The 18,219-nt window shown below is 59.8% G+C and overlaps 1 protein-coding gene across 1 annotated transcript in view; it reads right to left on the bottom strand.

Annotated features, from left to right (window-relative positions):
• HMCN2 (hemicentin 2) overlaps nucleotides 1–17,987 on the bottom strand; it is a gene marked incomplete at both ends in the record, with an annotated part of 31,562 nt that extends 13,575 nt beyond the window's left edge. The window contains 38 exons of the mRNA XM_084219693.1: nucleotides 122–272; nucleotides 427–569; nucleotides 681–794; nucleotides 1,166–1,333; nucleotides 1,730–1,915; nucleotides 2,397–2,483; nucleotides 2,659–2,772; nucleotides 2,939–3,106; nucleotides 3,650–3,931; nucleotides 4,134–4,295; nucleotides 4,459–4,578; nucleotides 5,603–5,779; nucleotides 5,887–5,982; nucleotides 6,489–6,658; nucleotides 6,926–7,034; nucleotides 7,143–7,270; nucleotides 8,549–8,711; nucleotides 8,894–9,050; nucleotides 9,294–9,406; nucleotides 9,516–9,660; nucleotides 9,935–10,059; nucleotides 10,408–10,503; nucleotides 10,707–10,901; nucleotides 11,533–11,682; nucleotides 11,800–11,913; nucleotides 12,139–12,266; nucleotides 12,815–12,956; nucleotides 13,044–13,316; nucleotides 13,410–13,531; nucleotides 13,801–13,945; nucleotides 14,082–14,354; nucleotides 14,449–14,569; nucleotides 14,777–14,883; nucleotides 15,207–15,378; nucleotides 15,472–15,594; nucleotides 15,772–15,930; nucleotides 16,779–16,849; nucleotides 17,759–17,987. Of these exons, the coding sequence (XP_084075819.1) occupies nucleotides 122–272; nucleotides 427–569; nucleotides 681–794; nucleotides 1,166–1,333; nucleotides 1,730–1,915; nucleotides 2,397–2,483; nucleotides 2,659–2,772; nucleotides 2,939–3,106; nucleotides 3,650–3,931; nucleotides 4,134–4,295; nucleotides 4,459–4,578; nucleotides 5,603–5,779; nucleotides 5,887–5,982; nucleotides 6,489–6,658; nucleotides 6,926–7,034; nucleotides 7,143–7,270; nucleotides 8,549–8,711; nucleotides 8,894–9,050; nucleotides 9,294–9,406; nucleotides 9,516–9,660; nucleotides 9,935–10,059; nucleotides 10,408–10,503; nucleotides 10,707–10,901; nucleotides 11,533–11,682; nucleotides 11,800–11,913; nucleotides 12,139–12,266; nucleotides 12,815–12,956; nucleotides 13,044–13,316; nucleotides 13,410–13,531; nucleotides 13,801–13,945; nucleotides 14,082–14,354; nucleotides 14,449–14,569; nucleotides 14,777–14,883; nucleotides 15,207–15,378; nucleotides 15,472–15,594; nucleotides 15,772–15,930; nucleotides 16,779–16,849; nucleotides 17,759–17,987 (5,698 nt within the window). The remainder of the gene's footprint in view (nucleotides 1–121; nucleotides 273–426; nucleotides 570–680; nucleotides 795–1,165; nucleotides 1,334–1,729; nucleotides 1,916–2,396; nucleotides 2,484–2,658; nucleotides 2,773–2,938; nucleotides 3,107–3,649; nucleotides 3,932–4,133; nucleotides 4,296–4,458; nucleotides 4,579–5,602; nucleotides 5,780–5,886; nucleotides 5,983–6,488; nucleotides 6,659–6,925; nucleotides 7,035–7,142; nucleotides 7,271–8,548; nucleotides 8,712–8,893; nucleotides 9,051–9,293; nucleotides 9,407–9,515; nucleotides 9,661–9,934; nucleotides 10,060–10,407; nucleotides 10,504–10,706; nucleotides 10,902–11,532; nucleotides 11,683–11,799; nucleotides 11,914–12,138; nucleotides 12,267–12,814; nucleotides 12,957–13,043; nucleotides 13,317–13,409; nucleotides 13,532–13,800; nucleotides 13,946–14,081; nucleotides 14,355–14,448; nucleotides 14,570–14,776; nucleotides 14,884–15,206; nucleotides 15,379–15,471; nucleotides 15,595–15,771; nucleotides 15,931–16,778; nucleotides 16,850–17,758) is intronic.
• Nucleotides 17,988–18,219: the final 232 nt, after the last annotated feature.

Below are 18,219 nucleotides of genomic sequence, written 5' to 3'. Positions count from 1 at the left end.
TTTCCAGCAGGCTCGAGCTTTTTTTCCTGCTCACCTTTCTGTGCTCCCACGAGTGGCCCTGAGGACCCCTGCTCTTGCTGACATCCCCTGCTCTGGTGCTGGCTGTCTGCCCAGGGCTCACCTTGGATGTGCACAATGAAGTCCCTGTCATCCTCCCCCACGGCATTGGTGGCCACGCAGGTGTAGTGCCCCGAATCTGAGACACCAGCTGCTTGGATCTGGAGGACCTGCCCCTCACTGAGGATCTGGATGTGTCCAGAGCTTTCCAGAAGCTGAAGGGAAGAAAGAGAGGAGGCAGGAGGAGGATTACACACCCAGGAGTGGGACAGAGCCCAGCCAGCCATACAAAGTGTATTTTCCCACTCCATCCAGCTGGGACAGTCCCCAAAGCCAGCAGCCCCTCCCTGGTCACAGCTGGCACCTCACCTGCTTGTCCTTGTACCAGCGGATGGTCGGCTCGGGCACAGCCCAGGTCTCACACTCCAGCACCACCGTGCTGTTCACCCTGGCTTTCACCTCTTTCACAGCAAATTCCCCCAGAGGATCCTCTCTGGCAATCCAAGGAGGAACTAGTGGGGAAAGACAAAGGGAAGCAAAAGGAAGCCAAAGGAAGCAGCGCTGGGCTGGTTACAGTGGTGGGGTCACTGCAGGAATTAGGAAGGATTGGGGAGCTCCCTCACCCAGGACCTTCACAGCATAGTTCTTCACAGCCTCCCCATCTTCGCTGGCCACGATGCAGCTGTAGGTGCCTGTGTCCTCCTCCTGGGCGTTCAGGATCTGCAGCCCGTGGCCACCTGGGCAAAGGGGGTCCCCTGAGAGGGCCGCTGCTCACAGCCACAGCTCTCTCTGCCCATGCACCATCTCTAGGGACCTGCTGAGCACCTGCAAGCCTGGCTGGAGGGGGCCTAATGCTCTTCTAGAGCCCAGTCTCAGGTTTATAAAAACCAGCACTGACGACGCTCATTATTATCAGAGGATGCAGCACTTGGAAGAGCAGCATCCAGCTGATCCCTGAGCCCTCAGGTCCTGCAGGATGATGATTTCTCACCCTCCCACCGTGCTGGACCCCTGCCAGACCAAGAAAAAGCCCCACTCCCACTCCCCAAGGCATGCACAGCAAGGGGCCACCACAGTCATGCAGAGCCAGAGGACAGCAGCACGGTACCAGGGAGCAGGAGGACATTTCTAGATGCCTTGAGAGGAACCTCATCCTTGAGCCAGGTGATGTTGGGAGATGGGTATGGCAGGGCCTCACAGAGCAGGGAGATGGGGTTGTTGATGATCACTGTCACTTCTTCTGCAGCAGCATCATCTTGAGCAAAGGTGGGACTGGCTGCAGAGACGTGGCTGTGTGTTAGGTCAGCACTAGCACACACTTTGGCTTCCCAGTGCCTCATCCCCCCACCAGAGAGCACGATCCAAGTTCAGGGAGTTGGATTTGACACAGCCTGTGCCAGCTTCAGACTCTGCTCGGTCCTGCTGCCCTCCAAAACCACAGAGATCCAGAAGACACATCCCCCCTTCCACAAGCCCCCACCACAGGCAGATCCTGCACTAAGCACGTGCTTTCTGCTCCTCCAAGAGGTCCCACAAGGGCTTTGGGACAGGTCCACACCACGCTTTGGCTGCAGGACTAAGGGATCCTCCCCACCTACCTGGGACAGGCCATTAAAACCCACTAAGTCTGCTCACACCTGAGAGCCTGCCTCCACCCAAAGGCATCTCATACCCAAAACATCCAGCAGGTAATGCTTGGTCTGATTTGCCACAGAGTTGGAGGCCACACAGGAGTAGTGACCAGCATGGGCCAGGGAGGCTTGGGGGATGTGGAACAAGGAGCCATCAGGAGAGATGGAGAAGGTGCCAGGGAGGGGGTGGTTGTCTTTCATCCAGGTGATCTTGGGTGGTGGGTTGCCTGTGAGGGATGGAAAATTGGTTTTGGCCTTTGTGTGAAGTTTTTCCATGTGTGAGCACAGCCTGGCTGGGGTCACTGTAAGAGCTTTTCTGGAAAGCAGAGACATCATCCCAAATCAGAATTATCATGACCTGGATCAGTATTTTAGAAGCTGCTGGATGAGCCAGCAAGAAGAAAGAGAACTGTCCTGAGTGGGAGGTGATTAATTACTCCCATCACTAAAGGAGAAATGAGATTAGAGGAATTTTAGCTCCATTTGGGAAAGATTGGATCTTACACTGTGGAACAGGATCCCCATGTGGGCGTCCCCTCCCCAGTGCTTCCCGGACAGCACAACTGCAGAGCCAGGAACCATCCCAACAGAGCTCTGCAGCCCATTTCAGCTGTTTTCCTGTCTCTGGCTGGAGACATCCGTTTGTTCCACACCCCAAAGCGAGACTCAGGTCTCTCCCTGAGCCCCATCTCACCCCCTGATGCTCACCTGAAGCCAGGCAGGACCAGGTGACAGGGTGGCCCTCGGGCACCTTGAAGGTGTCTTCTTCATCTGCATTCTCAATGTGGGGAGGAACTAGGAACACAAGCCCCCAGGGACTTCAGCAGCTGGCCAGCTCGGCCTCTGACCTCACATCCTAAGGACTCCAGCACACCCAGCATGTCCAGTCTTAACTCATGTCTGTTCCTGCAAGGGTGGAGCTCTGAATACCCAGCAGGAATCCTGCAGCAGGCAGAAGACCCCTCCTTACCTAGGACCTCCACATAGAAATGCCTCCTGGACTCCCCAGCTACATTGCTGGCCAGGCAGGAATAGTGACCACCATCCTGGGCTCGTGCACGGGTGAGCCTGAGCAGCCAGCCCCCTGCAAGGACACAGCAGAGGGGTCTCAGGGCCCTGATCCAGACACCAGCACATCCCAGCTGGGTGGGAGGGGTGTTTGAACTGTGCTCCTGCGGAGCTGTAGCTCCACCATGAGTTTGAACTCATCAGTGTTGGGGCAAAACACGTTCCCAAAGCAGAGCTCTGACCTGAAAGCACTTGTGTGTGCTCGCTGGGGGGGACAGGAGAGCCATCCCTGAACCAGGTGACACTGGGCTGGGGAATGCCAGTGGCCTCACAGGTCAGTGTCAGGGATCCTTGCAGGGAAACGCTGACATTGGTTGTCAGTCCTGAGCCTTGAATGAACTCAGGGGGAACTGGGGATGCAGAAGAAGATGGACATCCGTTTGCAAAGCAGCCAGGACATCAAAGGAGCAAAGCAAGGAGGGGAGAACTGGGTGAACCTGGTTTTTCCCACCTTCTTGCTTTGTACAGCTTTAGGACACAAACCCAGAAGGACCATTAGCATCACCTGGAGATGGTGACTTTAAATGTGTTACAGGACAGGTGACCCACAGCAGGTCTGTGCCACTTACCTGCACACCTGAGCCCAGGCTTACAGGCTCACACTGGGATGGCCACACAGCCTGAGCCACCTCAGCACTTTAATAACTCAAGTGACCTTGACCCATGAGGTAGCAGAGGACTTTATATGGGATGATCTGCTGTGATGGCTCTGGAAAGAAACTCCTGCCAGATGGACACGGTTCTACAGCTATTCCTGAAGCACAACCCTGGGACCTGCTACATGCTGGATTGTCCAACACCTGCTGCACACCAAATTGCTCCCCATCACCACCCTCCTCATCCTGCCTGCATCCACCCCACCCCCAGCCACCAGCCCCATCCCACATCCTTACCGTGCACCACAACATCAAACTCCCTCTGCTCCTGCCCCTCTGCACTGGCAGCCAGGCAAATGTAGTGTCCTGCGTGGGCCAGCTCTGCCCTGGGGATGTGCAGCCGCCTCCCTTGCTCAGTGAGCAGGAGCCCATCCCCAGCAGCCACGGGCTGCCCGTCCTTCACCCACGTCACCCACGGCGCTGCTGTCCCCGTGGCCTCGCACTCCAGAACCGTCTCGCCACCCTCGATGACAGAAACCTTCCTCAGGCTGCTGCTGCCGCCCTGGAGCCTTGGCAGTGCTGTGGGCAGAGGGACAGGGGGTGGAGGGGATGAGTGCAGCTCCCTCAGCCGTGTACAAAGGGAGGGGCAAAGCTGACCAAGGTAGCAGCATCCCTTCCAAAATATCCAAGGAACCAGGAAATGGCTTTAGGGTCCAGCTGGACCTTGCATTGAGAGAAGTCCCAAGACTTTGACCCACCCCCACAGGTCTCTGGTGCTCACCTTGCACCTCCAGGTGATGCTCCTTGCTGCTGCTGCCAGCAGCATTCCTGCACTCGCAGGTGTACGTCCCCTGGTCCAGCAGCTGCACCTTCTCCATGTACACCACATTCCCTCCTGGGGACACCAGCTTTGGGCTCCCTGGCTGGGTGGAGAGGGGCTCACCTGCCCAGGGAAAGGGACAGCAGCTTCCCCTCAGGCTCCCAGCAGGACAAATTCCCACCCAGAAGCTGGATTCTGCTCAACAAAAAACGCTCCTTGCTCCAAGGAGATCAACAGCTGGGTCAACACATGTGGGGAGAGATGAGGCTGAGGAACAGGGCCCTACCGTCCTTCCACCAGCTCAGGGTGGGCAGGGGGGTCCCATGGCACTCGCAGGCCAGCTGGACAGGCTGTCCCTCCAGCACGGACACGGCCTCAGGCTCTGGTGAGGAGAAGGATGGAGGCACTGCAGGGATGAGAGGAGCAGCTCATTGATAGCACTGGGCAAGAGCAGAAGGGCAGCTCCTCACTGGAGCTCCATCCTGCTGGGTACACACTCCCTGCAGCCCTGCTGGGTGCCACAAAAACCCCAGTGACATTCCCTTGTCCTGCCTTCATGTGGAAACAACAATGTTGTCTCTCCAGCCAAGCGAGGGATGCTTTTAATTGCACATGGCCAACAGCAGAGGATGACCAAGCATTCCACGAGCAGGCCAAGGTCAGGTTGGCCAGACACAGCCACATTAGGCAGCCCTGCTCACTGAGAAGGTTACCCAACTCTTTCCATTATGGGGAGATGTTCTCAGCTGCTCATAAATACAGCTGGCTGGAAAATGGTAACTCCTTCCCATGAGGGATATCAGTTTGGAGAAGAAAAGCCTCAACACCCAGAAACCCTTGAAAAACAAAAACAGCAGAACCCAAACAATGCACCCGAGCCAGGACGGCAGACGTGCAAACATTTCCCTGGGAAGAGATTGCAGGAACAAGCCCAGAGCAGGAGAACTGGATCTCCTCCACGCCCTGGCCACCTGCCTGCAGGACTTCCACCAACTAGAGCATCCCCAGGAAAAGCCAGAGCCTGGCTCAGCCCCCGGAGCTGTGGACATGCTGAGTGGTCTGGGAAGTTGCAGGGATGCTTGGATGAGGTGAGAAAAAGGATCCAGTGCCTGTCTTGGCAGCAGCCCCAGAGTCACCACTGAGCCCAGGGGGACAGGAATGTCACCAGGCACACGGGGTGCAGAAGGGACAGGGTGGGTGGGTGACCCCATAAGGGGACCTGGCAGTGCCCATCCATGGAGCTTTCCAGGATATCATTTGGGATGAACACAGGGGATTGCATGGCTGGAATTGCAAGTGAAGCAGAGGACAGAGTTCTGCTAGAGCCATCTTCCAGCGATGTATCCTGAGGGCTGGGACAACCCCACGGATCCCACACAGCATTCCAGGCAGGGAGCCCCCATCTCTCAGGGAGCCACAGCTGCACTCACCGGTGACCTGCAGGCTGTACCGGAGCTCAGCCACTCCGGCCGCGTTGGAGGCCACGCAGCGGTAGCTGCCGGCATCGGAGGGTCGGGCACGGGCGATCTCCAGGCGCTTCCCATCCCCGGACAGCGCCAGTCCTGCCCCGGCCGAGAGCTGCTCCTGCCCCTTGTACCAGGTGATGTCTGCAGGGAAGCAGAGCTGAGCTGTGAGGAACGGTGCTGCTGCCCCCCTCAGCCAGGGAAATCCCCAGGGATTCACGAGCAGGAGCTGCGGGACGGGACTGACTCACCGGGAGCGGGCAGCCCCGAGGCCAGGCACTCCAGGGATGCCGAGCCGTGCTCGGGGATGGCCAGGTCCAGCGTGCTCGGTTCGATGTTCGGAGGCACTGCAACCCAGCGGGCCCTGTCAGCGGCTCTGCGGGACCGGGCTGCCTGCAGCCAGCACAGGGCAGGGCCCTGGGGCACAGCCAGGCTCACCCATGGCTCTTGGCACACACCAAGTCCTGGCCACAGCTCAGTCCCTGCTCTGTGAGGGGACCACATCTCCCCACAGTGCCACCACTGCTGCCCAAACCAGCCAGAGGTTGGGTCCCTGCCCCGATGAGAGATTCATTCTTCGCAGGCAGGGATCTCTAGTTTGTTACCTGGCAGCTTCAGAGTCACATCCTGCTGCTGGAGGACCCTCCAGCAGGAAACACCGGTCAAGGATTTACTGTGGTGCCAATGCCATCACCTCTCAGCTTCACTGACAAATTACAAGACCTCAAGGAATCGAGCCAGTGACCCTGCACTTACCAAAAAACCGGGCCAAGAACCCCCACCCCTTTGGCCAGCCACATTCCTCCCAACACATGGGACAGACAGCCCCCCTCACTACAGACACTGCACTCACCATGCACTGAAACCTGCACCTCTGCCTGGGCCTGCCCTGCCCAGCTGCTGCCCTGGCAGATGTAGAGCCCTTGGTGGCCAAGCCCCACTCGGGTGACCAGCAGAGTGCCACCGTCCTCGGACACCAGCACACCGTCCTGCCCGTCCAGGGGGTGCCCATCCTTCAGCCACCTGCGGGCAAGGGGCAGGCAGCAACTCCTGGCTCTGTCCTGCCACCACCCACACCCTCTGCACACCAACAGGGTGAGCAGTGCTGGCAGCAAGGACTGTCCCCTTGTCCCCTGGAAAGGGGCTGGCAGTGCCAGCAGAGCACTGTTGAGCAGAGGACACCAGGGACAAGGAGGAGGAATGGATGCCTCCACCCTTAGGGACACCCCAAGGCAGAGGCCCCTGCCGCCCATCCTGGGAGCAGGGGAGCTTCAGCAGTGCAGCACTCACTGGATCTGGGCCGGGGGGGTGCCCCTGGTGTGACACTGAATCCTCAGGGAGGTGTTGGCCACGGCTGCCAGGTGCCTTTCCCCATCGCCAATCCACAGCTGGGGGGGAGCTGGGGGAGAGGGGACCTCGGGCTGGGACCACCCTCGGACCCTGGCACAGGGAGGGGAGAGAGCCAAGGGTGTGGAGGGTCAGTGGCTCAGGGGCAGGGCGTTGGAACCTTGCACGTGCAGGCTGTAGCTGAGCGAGGCGTTCCCCGCGGCGTTGGTGGCCGTGCAGGTGTAGAGGCCACTGTCTGTCACCTGGGGCTCAGCCAGGTGGAGAGATCCTGAAGGGAGGATGCTGAACCTTGGGGGAGAAGGAACAGAAAAGCTGGATGGGAGAAACAGCCGTGTCATCCATCACCCGACCCTGAGCAGGAGCTGAGGGCTCAGAGCTCACCATCGCTTCAAGACAGCCAAGAGAAGGTGACCATGGCCACCTCCCACTCAAAGGGGGTGGCACAGCTTCCCATGGGGGCAAATCCCCTTTGCTCAGCCCCTGCACGAGCTCAGCACGAGGCAGCACATGAGCTCAGGGGGGTGAAGGAGGACAAGGGTCCCCTCAGAGCACGGTCCCTGCAGCTGGAGCTGGCCATGCTCTCATTCCCAGCCCCATCTGGGCTCCACAGACATAACATCATCTCAGCCCACGGCTGCAGATTCCTCCTGGTGTGCTCCCATAAATCACCCAGCATGGACAAGCCAGCTGAGATGTGGGGAGCAGCGTGGGTCAGCCAGGAACAGCCTGGCAAATCAAGCATTAACAACAAGGCAATGCATCCCCCAAGAAGAGCAAAACCAAGATGCCTTCTTGCTTCCCCAGGCCACAGCAATCCTCAGGTACAGGTAAGAAGTGTTTAACCCCAAGACCAGGACCTGTGGTTTTAGGGATCCTTTGCAACATGGTGCTAACATAGGGGGAAAACATTGAAAGACCAAGACACCAGATAACCTGGAGAATGGTTGGATATGAGTTTATCCTTGCCCATCAGATCACATTAACTGACTGCCTCATGGCTGTCATCAGCTTCAACACCATCAACAAATTGATTTGTCCCTCCAGAAGTCACTCACTGGAGCAAAACTGGCCTAAACCCCCACATCCCGGGGCAGACAAAGCCATTGCTGGACTAAAAACTGTGTTTGTGCCAAACCTTGTCCCAAGAAGCATCAGACCCCGGTCCAACACTTCCCACAGGGATCCACCATCCCCAGGCACCTCCTTGACCTTGTGACAGCACAAGGCAGGAATGTGCACGAAGGCAGGCAGACAGCAGGCTGAGGAGCTGCCCTGGAGCTGCCTTTCCTTCCCAGCCCCGTGTCCAGGGTAGGCACATGAATGATTGGAAGCAGCTGCTTGGTCCCAGATGTTTGGAAGATGGAAGAGAAGCCTGGGGCTCTCCAAGGAGAGCAGAGCTAGTGCAGCACTGCTCGGCTGCCTCAGCTCCTGCATTGCCCACAGGGTGCCAGGGGTGCCCTTCACACCTCCCTGCCCAGCAGCTGAGCCCCTTCACAGGCCTGGCATCCCTCTGAAGAGACAAAACCCCAGGAGATGGTGGCTCCCAGCACCCACAGCCCTCCTTACCTCGTAGTGGCGAGGGGCAGGGGCTGGGGCTCCCGGCTCCACACCACCAAGGGAGGGGGATATCCTTGGGCCTCGCAGGGCAGGGTGGTCTCCTGCCCCAGCACAGCCAGGATGGGGACAGGGTCTGATGCCTGTGATCCATTCGTGCTGATCCTGGGCTTCGCTGCATGGAGAGGGAGCACAGCTGGTGCAGGGATGCTTCAGGTGCCCCACAGCCCTCATCGCTCCCCTTCCCACCCTCCAAACCCATCTGGCACCTGGGTTGGTGCTCCAAGGAAGCCAGGAGTGTCCCTAGGCCATTCTCTTTCCCTGCCAGTCCCCTCTGGAGCTGTCCTGAGCACTCACTGCTGATGGAGAGCTGCATCTCCCGGCTGGAGAACCCTGCTGCGTTGGTGGCTGTGCAGAAGTAGGTGCCAGCATCCCCAGGGGACGATGAAGGGATCAGGAGGGTCCCATCGGGGTCCAGCTGGTAGTGTGGGCCCAGTGCAACGGGCTCTGTGCCCTACAGAGGAGAGGGAAGGGAGGAAGGCAGAGATTCTCCCATGAGCTGAACATCCCAAGGGCAAGAAGAGAGCTCTGGACACACCAGAGCAGGCCACGCCCTGGTCCCAGCTCCCCAGGGCACTTGGTGCCACCACCCCAGGCAGCCACAGCCATGCTGGAGAGCTACACCCCTTCAAACACATTCCCCTGAGCCCGAGGATGGCCCCAGCCGGGCACACAGCCACCCATCCCTGTCCCCTACCTTTGCCCAGGTGACAGTGGGGGGGGGCACACCGGTGGCGTTGCAGCGCAGGGTGACAGGCGCTCCCTCGGTGGCAGTGACCAGAACAGGGCCAGGCTCGATGCTGGGAGGAGCTGGGAAGGGAGAGAAGCCTCATCCTGCATGGCCAGGGCCACGTCCAGCACAGAGAGCCCCTGCCCCGTGTCACTGCTGGGAGGGGACAGCCAGCTCCCTGTCACTCACCATGGATGAGCAGGGACACGTCCTGCCTGTGGGAGCCCAGGGTGTTGGTCACCTCACAGGTGAAGGTTCCTGCATCCCCCTGGGATGCCTGCTCCACGTGCAGGCTCCCATCAGCCCGGATGGAATAGCGCTCACCTGGGGCTACCTGGGCATGGACAGAGAGCAGAAAGCAGGACAGGTGGCAGGGTCAAGCACCAACACATCCCTGCATCGTTGGGGCACATCCAGAAATGAGTCCTTGAGCAACATCCTGATGTGGAGATGAACCCACGGTGCCTTCCCAACACAAATGATCCCTTGGATTCCTTCACCAGCAGCTTTTGCCCCAAGGGTTGGGGGACCCATCCTGCAGTGAAGCCCCCCCAGGGGGCAGGTGTCCACCCACCCACCCAGGATCCCAGCAGGCAGGGAATTCTCACCATCTGCCCATCCTTCAGCCAGCGGCGGGCTGGGAAGGGGCTGCCAGCCAGGATCACACAGGGCAGGGACACGGGCTGGCCTGGGAGCACACGGACCACAGGGGATGCAAGGGCTATTTCTGGGGCTGCTCGAAAGAGGGGAAGGGAACCAGCATTAATCAGTGATAAACTGGCCAGGAGCGCTCAGGAGAATGGATGTAGATCACCTTTCTTCCAAGGTGTGGATCCTGGCTCAGCATGAGCCAGCTCTGATCCCACTCCCCAGGAATTTGGGGACATTCACTGCCGTGTGGGTACATGACAGCATATGAAGCCAAAGAGGGCTCGGAAGGGCAATGCCCAAACCCTGCCCTGGGGTCACTGAGCATTCACTGTGGGCAGCTCAGGGCCAGAGACAGCTGCTCTGGGCTCTGCCACTCACCCCTGCCAGCACACTGGGATGGGTTCACTGACCAAAGCACAGAAAAACAAACCCTGGCCGGTGACTGTGAGCTTGACCTCTGCATGGATCTTCCCAAACTCGTTCTGGGCTTCACAGATGTAGATGGCTTGGTCATCCAGCGAGGCACCTGGAGCACAGTGGGGAGAAGGCTCAGCCTGGTGGGGCTGGAGAGCCCTGAGCAAATGCCAAGACAGGGACCACCCTCCCCTGCCCCACCACCATCTCCAATGGGGCACACCCCTCAAGGCTGGATTCTTGCATGCTGTTACTGCACACCTAAGCTTGCACAAGTCAGAAATACAAATAAATGCATGCACACTCAGTCCTTACTGTCAATGAGGAGCTGGGCAGTCTCCAGCTGGCCGGAAACCTCCCGTGGTCCCTGCCAGCCCACCACGGGCTTCCCATCCTGCCGGGACCAGGTGACCTGGGGCAGGGGAGATCCCTCGACACGGCAGGGCAGGCTCACTCTCTCCCCAACCCTGACCTCCATGTCGCCCAGGGGCTCAGGAAAGTGAGGGGCAGCTGGAGGAGAGAGCAGCAGAGAAAGGGCTCAGGCAGGTCCAGCATCCCAGCTTCCCACAGCTGAGCCTGGGGAGGGGAGGGGGCTGCAAAACCAATGAGCTGGGTGCCCTGACAAGTTACAAGACCCACATTTGGTGCTTTTCCAAAACTGTCAGAGCCTTTGCAGTTTCCACCTCTTCCAGTTACACTCACTGGCACCTGGCTCAGCAAAATAACTTGCACTTTTCCATCTTTAACTGCTTTAAACCCTGGTGCCCTTAACACAGAGCCATCCCTCCTCCTCTTCATGCTCTTTCATCCCTTCTGCCACCCGCAAACGATTTTCACCTGGATTTTCAGACCCACAGAAGTCAGCACCCACCTCTACCTAATCCCACTGAATTCACTTTGCAATCCCAGTTGCATCCCAAGCCCTCATGTCCCCATGCAATAACAACTGCCTTGTCTTTCCCCACTTGCTGGGCCTCTTGCATCTTCCCAATACTTGGAACTCCTGCCAGGCTTCCCCTGTTTGTACCAAGCACCGACACCTCCCTGCTGGGAAGCCTCAGAAAGCAGCAAAGGGGAGCTGAGCCACAAAGGAGAGCTGTGGAAGAGGCTTGAGCCCTCGGTTGGACGCAGCAGGACTCACATCCCACGTGCAGCTCGGTGCTGTCCAGGGCGCTGCCCGCCTCGCCCAGGGCCCGGCAGCCGTAGAGCCCCGCGTCCTCCTCCCGCACCGCCTGCAGCCGCAGCACCGCCCGCTGGCTGCCCGCCGGGAACGCGGCCACCGCCTGCTCCCCTGCCCAGAGCCCGGTGTCAGCACCCCGCGGGCCTTCGGGGGTCCCTCCCGTGTCACTGCCACGGGTGGTGTCCCCCGGGGGCAGAGGAGGGGTCCCGGTGAGCGCTCCTGTCTCACCTTTGTACCACACGATGAGAGGTGGGGGTGCCCCCGACACCCAGCACTCCAGGGTCACGTCCTCTCCCACCAGCACCTTCAGGCTGGGTGTCACTGCCAGGATGGCAGGAGGTTCTGTGCCGTGGGGAGAGGTGACTTTGGTCACCCTCTGCTGCTCTGGGCGCAGTGCCACCCAGCCCAAGGGGACTCTAGGGCCCTGAGAGCTGTCCCCCTTTATCACACACAGCCCCATCCCCAGTGTGCTGACCCCCAATGCATTTTATCACACACAGCCCCATTCCCAGTGTGCTGACCCCCAATGCATTTTATCACACACAGCCCCATTCCCAGAACAGGTACCAGTGAACTCCAGGGTGACCACTTGCTCATCCCAGCCCAGTGTGCTGCTGGCATAGCAGCTGTAATTCCCTGCATCCTCGGGGACAGCAGACCTGATGTGCAGGGTACCCTCAGCATCCCTGAAAACCCTGCAGCAAATGGGAGAGAAAGGGAGAAACGAGCCCTGTGGAAACAGGGATGATGGAAAATGTGTTGATATAAATTAGCAGGTTTCAGACCGTGCTGGGCATGTGGTGGATGTGGGTCAGCACTTAGAGCCAGCTGCTGCAGGGAAGGCCTTTGCTTTGAGCCAGGAAAAAGCACTGAGAATTGGGCTTTTTCATCTCAAAAGTCCAAAAGCCTTCCCCGAAGTCAACTCCTGCACTCACAGCCTGACACGGGCAGGAGTTGAAAGGCAAAAAGCAGAAGAAATTAAGGGAATGTACAAGGAGTATTTTGAGACTTGAGCTCACACCAGGTGTGCAAAGTGGGGACAGTGACCTGGATAAGGCAGGACAGCTTAAAAATAAATATAGGAAATTAAGGCCAGCAGCATGCCAAGCATCTCAGGAGCATGGGCTGGGACACTGCAATGCCTCCCTCTTTCCAGAGCCACGGCAGCCCCAAGCCTCCCTCCCTGAGCTCGTACATCCCCATGGGAAGGCAGGATGGAGGCTCCTGGCTCCCCAGGGGTTACCTCTCATCCTGCTGCAGTGGCCAGCCCCAGTGCCTCCAGGCAGTGTGGGGCTGGGGGTGGCCCCCGGCCGTGCAGTTCAGCCGCAGCTCCTGGCCCCTGCTGAACCGCTGGGGACTGGGGTCCACCTTCACCCACGGCGCCTCTGCACGGGGTTGGAGCAGGGCTCAGCCTCCAGGTGCCATCCACCACCCTCCCCCAGGGCAGGGTCCCACCCCGGGGCACAGCCTACCCTGGATGAAGAGCCACAGGGAGGCAGTGGCAGTGCCACGGGCGCTCTGTGCCACACACTCGTACAAGCCCCCGTCCCCCGGCTGCACGTGGCTGATCTCCAGAGAGCTGTTCTGCAGCAGCCGGGTCCTGCCATCCCCTGGCTGTGCCACCTTCCCATCCCAGCTCCAGGTCAGGTTGTAGGGCACGTCCCCCAGCACCACGCAGGACATCACCACGTCTTGGCCCGGTGAAGCCGTGATGTTGCCCGGGGCGATGAGGCGCGGTGGTGGCTCTACAAACACGGGATGGATGCCTGGGTGAAAGGAGCCCGTGCCCAGACACAGACGTGGGAAGGGCTCTAAGGCTTGGCACAAGCAGCCCCCACCTGAGACAGAGAGGTAGGCACGGGCCCGGGTCACTCCGACCTTGCTCGTGGCCGTGCACTCGTAGAAGCCTTCGTCACTCTCAGACACTGCAGGGATCAACCAGCTGATGTTCCCTGAAATCCTGCAAAAAGGGAGAGATGAAAACATGGATCACTCCCACCTTGGGACTGCCATGCCACCATCCTAGTCCTACTCCCTGGGACTTTTTTTTCATCTGAGTCAGGCAGAGGTGCATCCCCACTTGTTGCAGACCTGTCCCTTGGAATTTGCTTCTTGGGATGCTCAGAACCTGAAGGCACTCGCCCAGCCCACAGCACCCCCTCAGCTGGTACAGCTCAGGGACTCACTCGGGACCCTCCTGGGGCTCACTGGGCCAGACCAGAGGCTCACCTGAAGAGCTGCTCTTCCCCGAGCTTCATCCTGCCACGGCTGAGCTGCAGGTGGAAAGGGATCTCACTCCGTGCAGAGCAGGAGATGAGCTGTGGCTCACGGTTGTAGGCCTGGATATTGCTGGAGATGTTCACTTTAGGCAGACCTAGGAGGGGTTGGAGATGTGCAGATGTGCAGCACCCTTGGGAGCTCGCTGGGAAGCAGGATGCCCAAGGAGAAACCAAAGCAGAGGCGGCGCTGCAGCCTCTGGTCCCTGCTCAGCGCCCGCAGGTTCCACTCACCGGGGACCACGCTGGTGTAGGTGACCCCTGAGAGGCGGTGCAGGGGGTGGCCCTGGCCATCTTCACCCTTCACCTTCAGCAGAAAGTCACCCGGGGGAACCCAGAGCGGCGAGGCCACCCAGAGCTGCGTGCCGGAGCCGGAGGAGGAGTTGAGGAGGGGCTGCGCGGGCAGCGAGAGCAGGAGGTGGCCCGAGGTGTTGAAGAGTTCGATCTCCTGCAGGCGCCCGGGCGGCCTCAGACCGGTGCAGTTCAGCAGCACAGAGGTGGGCAGACCTGGAAAGCGGCGAGGGAGAAAAACACCAAGCACATTCCCGGCTGCAAAAGGCCCAGGTGCGACACCCAGCCCCCCGGGCAGCACCACCCTCACCCTGCACCGGCCGCTCTCCGGGCTGGCTGGTGTCAAATTCCGGCTGGGTGGAGAAGCTGGCTTGAAAATTGACGTTGCTGATGCCCGTGATCCTCAGCGAGTGGCGGCCACTGCTCCGGGTCTGGAAGCAGATCGAGAGTCAAGGGCTGAGGGCAGGGAAGGCAGAGGGGATGGGAAGGGAGAGGTTGCAGCTGGCCCCTTTTATCCTGCTCACACATCCTCTGCCTGGCTGGAGATGGATGGGGATAGTCCACACCTGGAAAAGCCTGGCAAGCTTAAACATCCATCAGGGAAAGGCAGAGGATGTGCAGGCCTGCCAGCAGCCTACCGTGACCAGCCACGTCCCTGGCTCGTAGGGCTCCACGGCCACCACCACGGCTGAGTTGGGGATGCTGAGCAGCTCCTTCAGACCTCGGCCTTTCTCCAGGATCTTTCCTGTAACAGGAAGTGAATGTCTCAGCTGGGCAACCCGGGTCTGTCCACTGGCTCCTACAGCAGCAGGGAATCACCTCCCTCAGGGCAGTGCACAGCCCACCACAGCTCACAGCCAGGGAAACCCCAAAAGGCAGTGGCAAAGCCAGCCTGGGAGGGGAGCAGGGAGATGTGCTGGTGTTTACTGAGGGCTTTGTACCTCATCACCTTTTCATTTGAGTTTTAGGGCAGGTTTTGTGGATCCCTTCCTGCTTGTCCTCACCTGAGGTCTTTGTGGCAGCCAAAGGCCCACCCCCCCTTGCTGTCCCTCTCCCCTGGGCTCCTACCTGCTGGATCCTGGACCCTGATCCCTGGGGCAGGGCCACTCAGGGAGATGGTGACCTCCTTCAGGCTGGGATCAAAGGGGACCTGCCACGTGTTCTCCCCACCATCCTCGTGGTCTGTGGACAGCAGGTGGACCTTGGAAGCCTGGATGGCCTCTTCCACCCACTTCAGCACCTGCAGGCAGTCAGGGGAGGGTTAAACCTGGATCATCCCTCCCCAACCAGCACAGCCTCACTTCAGCACAAGGGGCCAGGTGCCCCCACTCACCTCTGTCACCTGCTGCTTGTCCAGGTGGAAGATCTGCCCGGAGCTGGTGGCAGCGATGCGCTCGTACACGCGGTACCCGGGGTGGCTCCTGTCCCCGCAGTCCCCCGTCAGCACAAACACCACCTGCCACAGCAACCCGCGGGAGGGGACACAGCTGGCATCCCCCGGCATCCCAGGACATCGAATGGGCCCGGGGGGGGGGGGGAAATTCCCCCAGCCCGGGGTTTTATGGCCGCCTCTCACTCCCTGATGCGGTGCTGCTGTCGCAGGAGCCCTGCGGGCCGCGCCAGGGCCGCTCACCTGGCTCTGCTTGTGCTGCAGCAGCCGCAGCAGCTCCTCCTGCTGCTCGTAGTCCTTGGCCCGAGCATCCGAGAAGACGTAAATGAAGGAGCCGGGATGCGAGATCTCCACGGCCACCCTGATGGCGCCCACGCTCATCTCCGGGCAGTCCCCCCCGCCCTGAGGGACACAGGCAGGGACCTGGCACAGGCTCCAAGCCACCCAGAGCTCAGCTCCCGGCAGGATCCCACCCGGGGGATGCTCACGGGGAGGAAGGACCCCATTTTCCTGGAGTCAGCGGGATGGAACTGCAGGCACACTGAGGATCACACGGACCCAGCCCTGTCTCACTAACGAGGATAATTAAAGCACCCATCTGGGGATCCGTGCTCAGAGAGGCTTCCCACAGACACCTTTAGTGGGCACATTTGTGCCAGCCACCCCAGGGAAGCCTCCTGGCACAGAGAGGACCAGCTCCCACTTTCCCAGGGCTTGGCACCCCGAGGGGCTGGGAAACCATTCGCAGCCTCAACATGACACCTCCTGCCAAAACAGCTGCATCCGAGGGGAAACACCACGGGGATTTAGCAATTCACGGGAGGCAGGGCAAGAGTGGGGATGGATAAAGCAGGATTAAGCTCCTGGGGAACATTTCAGCTGGCAGAAAACAGAAGAAGTAATTTAAAATTAAAAAAAAAGGACAGAAATTAAAAACTCAATTATCAGGCACTGGTTGTAGAAAAGGAGATTTTTGGTTCCATGGAGAGTCTGTGCAAACTCTTCTGGGAGCAGCATCTCCATTAGGGACAAGAGCTGTGGGCTGGGAATTCTCTGCCCTGTTGCAGGACTCTGGGGCCCAGCACCAGTATTGCCCATCCTCTCCCCTCCCAGCCTGTGTACAGCCCCCAGGCTGTCTGGCTCAGCCTGAACCCCCATCACACTTGTGGGGGCTGCAGGGATTGCCCCCAGAACCCAGCCCCCTGCAGTGCCAAGGCCTGGCAGAGCAGCGTGGGGCTGAGGATGCCTACCTGCACATGGAGCTCCCGCAGGCGCTGCTGGAAGAGCTGGGGATCCGTGGTGAGGGTGACAGGTCCCACCTCTGTGAGCACATGGATGCCACCACCTCAGTCCCCTGAGCCCAGCACCAGCTCCTTCCAACACCCCCCATGCTGCTGGTGCTCCTGGCACCTGTGGGACTCTGGGTCCAGCATCTACCCTGGCTTGGCACCAGCAGAGAAGTGGGTTTGGGCAGACCAGCCCCTGTGCCCATACCGTGACCACTTTGGCAAACCATTCCTATGCCCAGGAATTTCTCCCGACACGCTGGGTGGTCCCAGCCAGGGTGAGCTGCAAACCCTCTGTGCCCTTTTCTGCTGGGGGAGGCTCCCAGCAAAGCAATGCAGGAATAAATTCACTGCCTCTGTCTCCTTCCCTGTGTGGCTCCAATGATTTCACCCAATTCAGTGTTTCTGCTGAAAATAAAGCTTGGGTCCCTCTCTCCTTGTAGGAGGCCAGGGCTCTTTTGGGGAGCAGCTGCCCTTTTACTGGTGTGCACAAAAAGAAGACAAAAGTAGGGGCAGAAAGAAATTATTCTGCTATCACAGCAAGTTACCAAAGCCTCTTAGCAAGGGCTGTTCTTACTGAGGTGACCTGGAAGCACGTTGTGGAGTTGGACAGAAATACCCCCGTGATTACTCCAGAGAGATAGAGCAGGACGGAAGGGGAAGAGCCACCCACAAAGAAGTGTCAGCACCCCTGGGTTTAACACAGTGGAAACAGCCCACCCTGTGCCCCCAGGGTGGCTTGGGGACAGGAGCCCCAGCGCAGCTGGCAGCTGTTGAGGTGCCATCCCCACCACAGCAGTCACCAGGGCATTAAAAACAGCGAGAAGGGGCAGCGTGAGCACTTGTGAAGTGCACGCTTCAAACGCGGACCCAGCCAGAGCCGCAGCCCAGCTCCCCCAGCCCCACCCCAGGCAGGACACACCCTCACCGCGTCCCGGACCTACCTGGGTCATGGAAGGGCACCAGGGCGTAGTTGCTGATGGGCTTGGTGCTCCTGCTGCGCGTCCGCTCCAGGATGCGCGAGGCCCCGTCCATCACCTGCACCAGGTCGTCGTACATGGAGCCGGTGACATCGAAGACAAAGGCGAGAGTGGCCCACCCTGGGGGAGTCTCGGCCACACTGAGGGCCAGCAGCGCGCAGAGACCCACAAACACCCCTCCGTGGGGCGGCATGGCGGGGGGACACGCTCAGGTGTCAGCAGCACCCCTCGCGTCCTCGTCCTTCCCGCAGAGCCGCCGGGACCGTCCCCGCAGCAGGGAGGGACACGGGGTGCGAGGGGCCACACGCGGCGGGGACAGGGAAGGGACCCGGGCAGGGAACGCCCGGCCCTCCGCAGCTGCGGACCTGCTCCTCCAGCGCTCAACTTCTGGGAGGGAGCAGGGAGGGCGGGAGGAAAAAGCGGAA

Source organism: Fringilla coelebs (genome assembly GCF_963513975.1).
Source record: "Fringilla coelebs genome assembly, chromosome: 21".
Lineage (NCBI taxonomy): Eukaryota > Metazoa > Chordata > Aves > Passeriformes > Fringillidae > Fringilla > Fringilla coelebs.
Note: the sequence above shows the minus strand (reverse complement) of the source record. Positions and strands in the feature narration are given on the sequence as shown.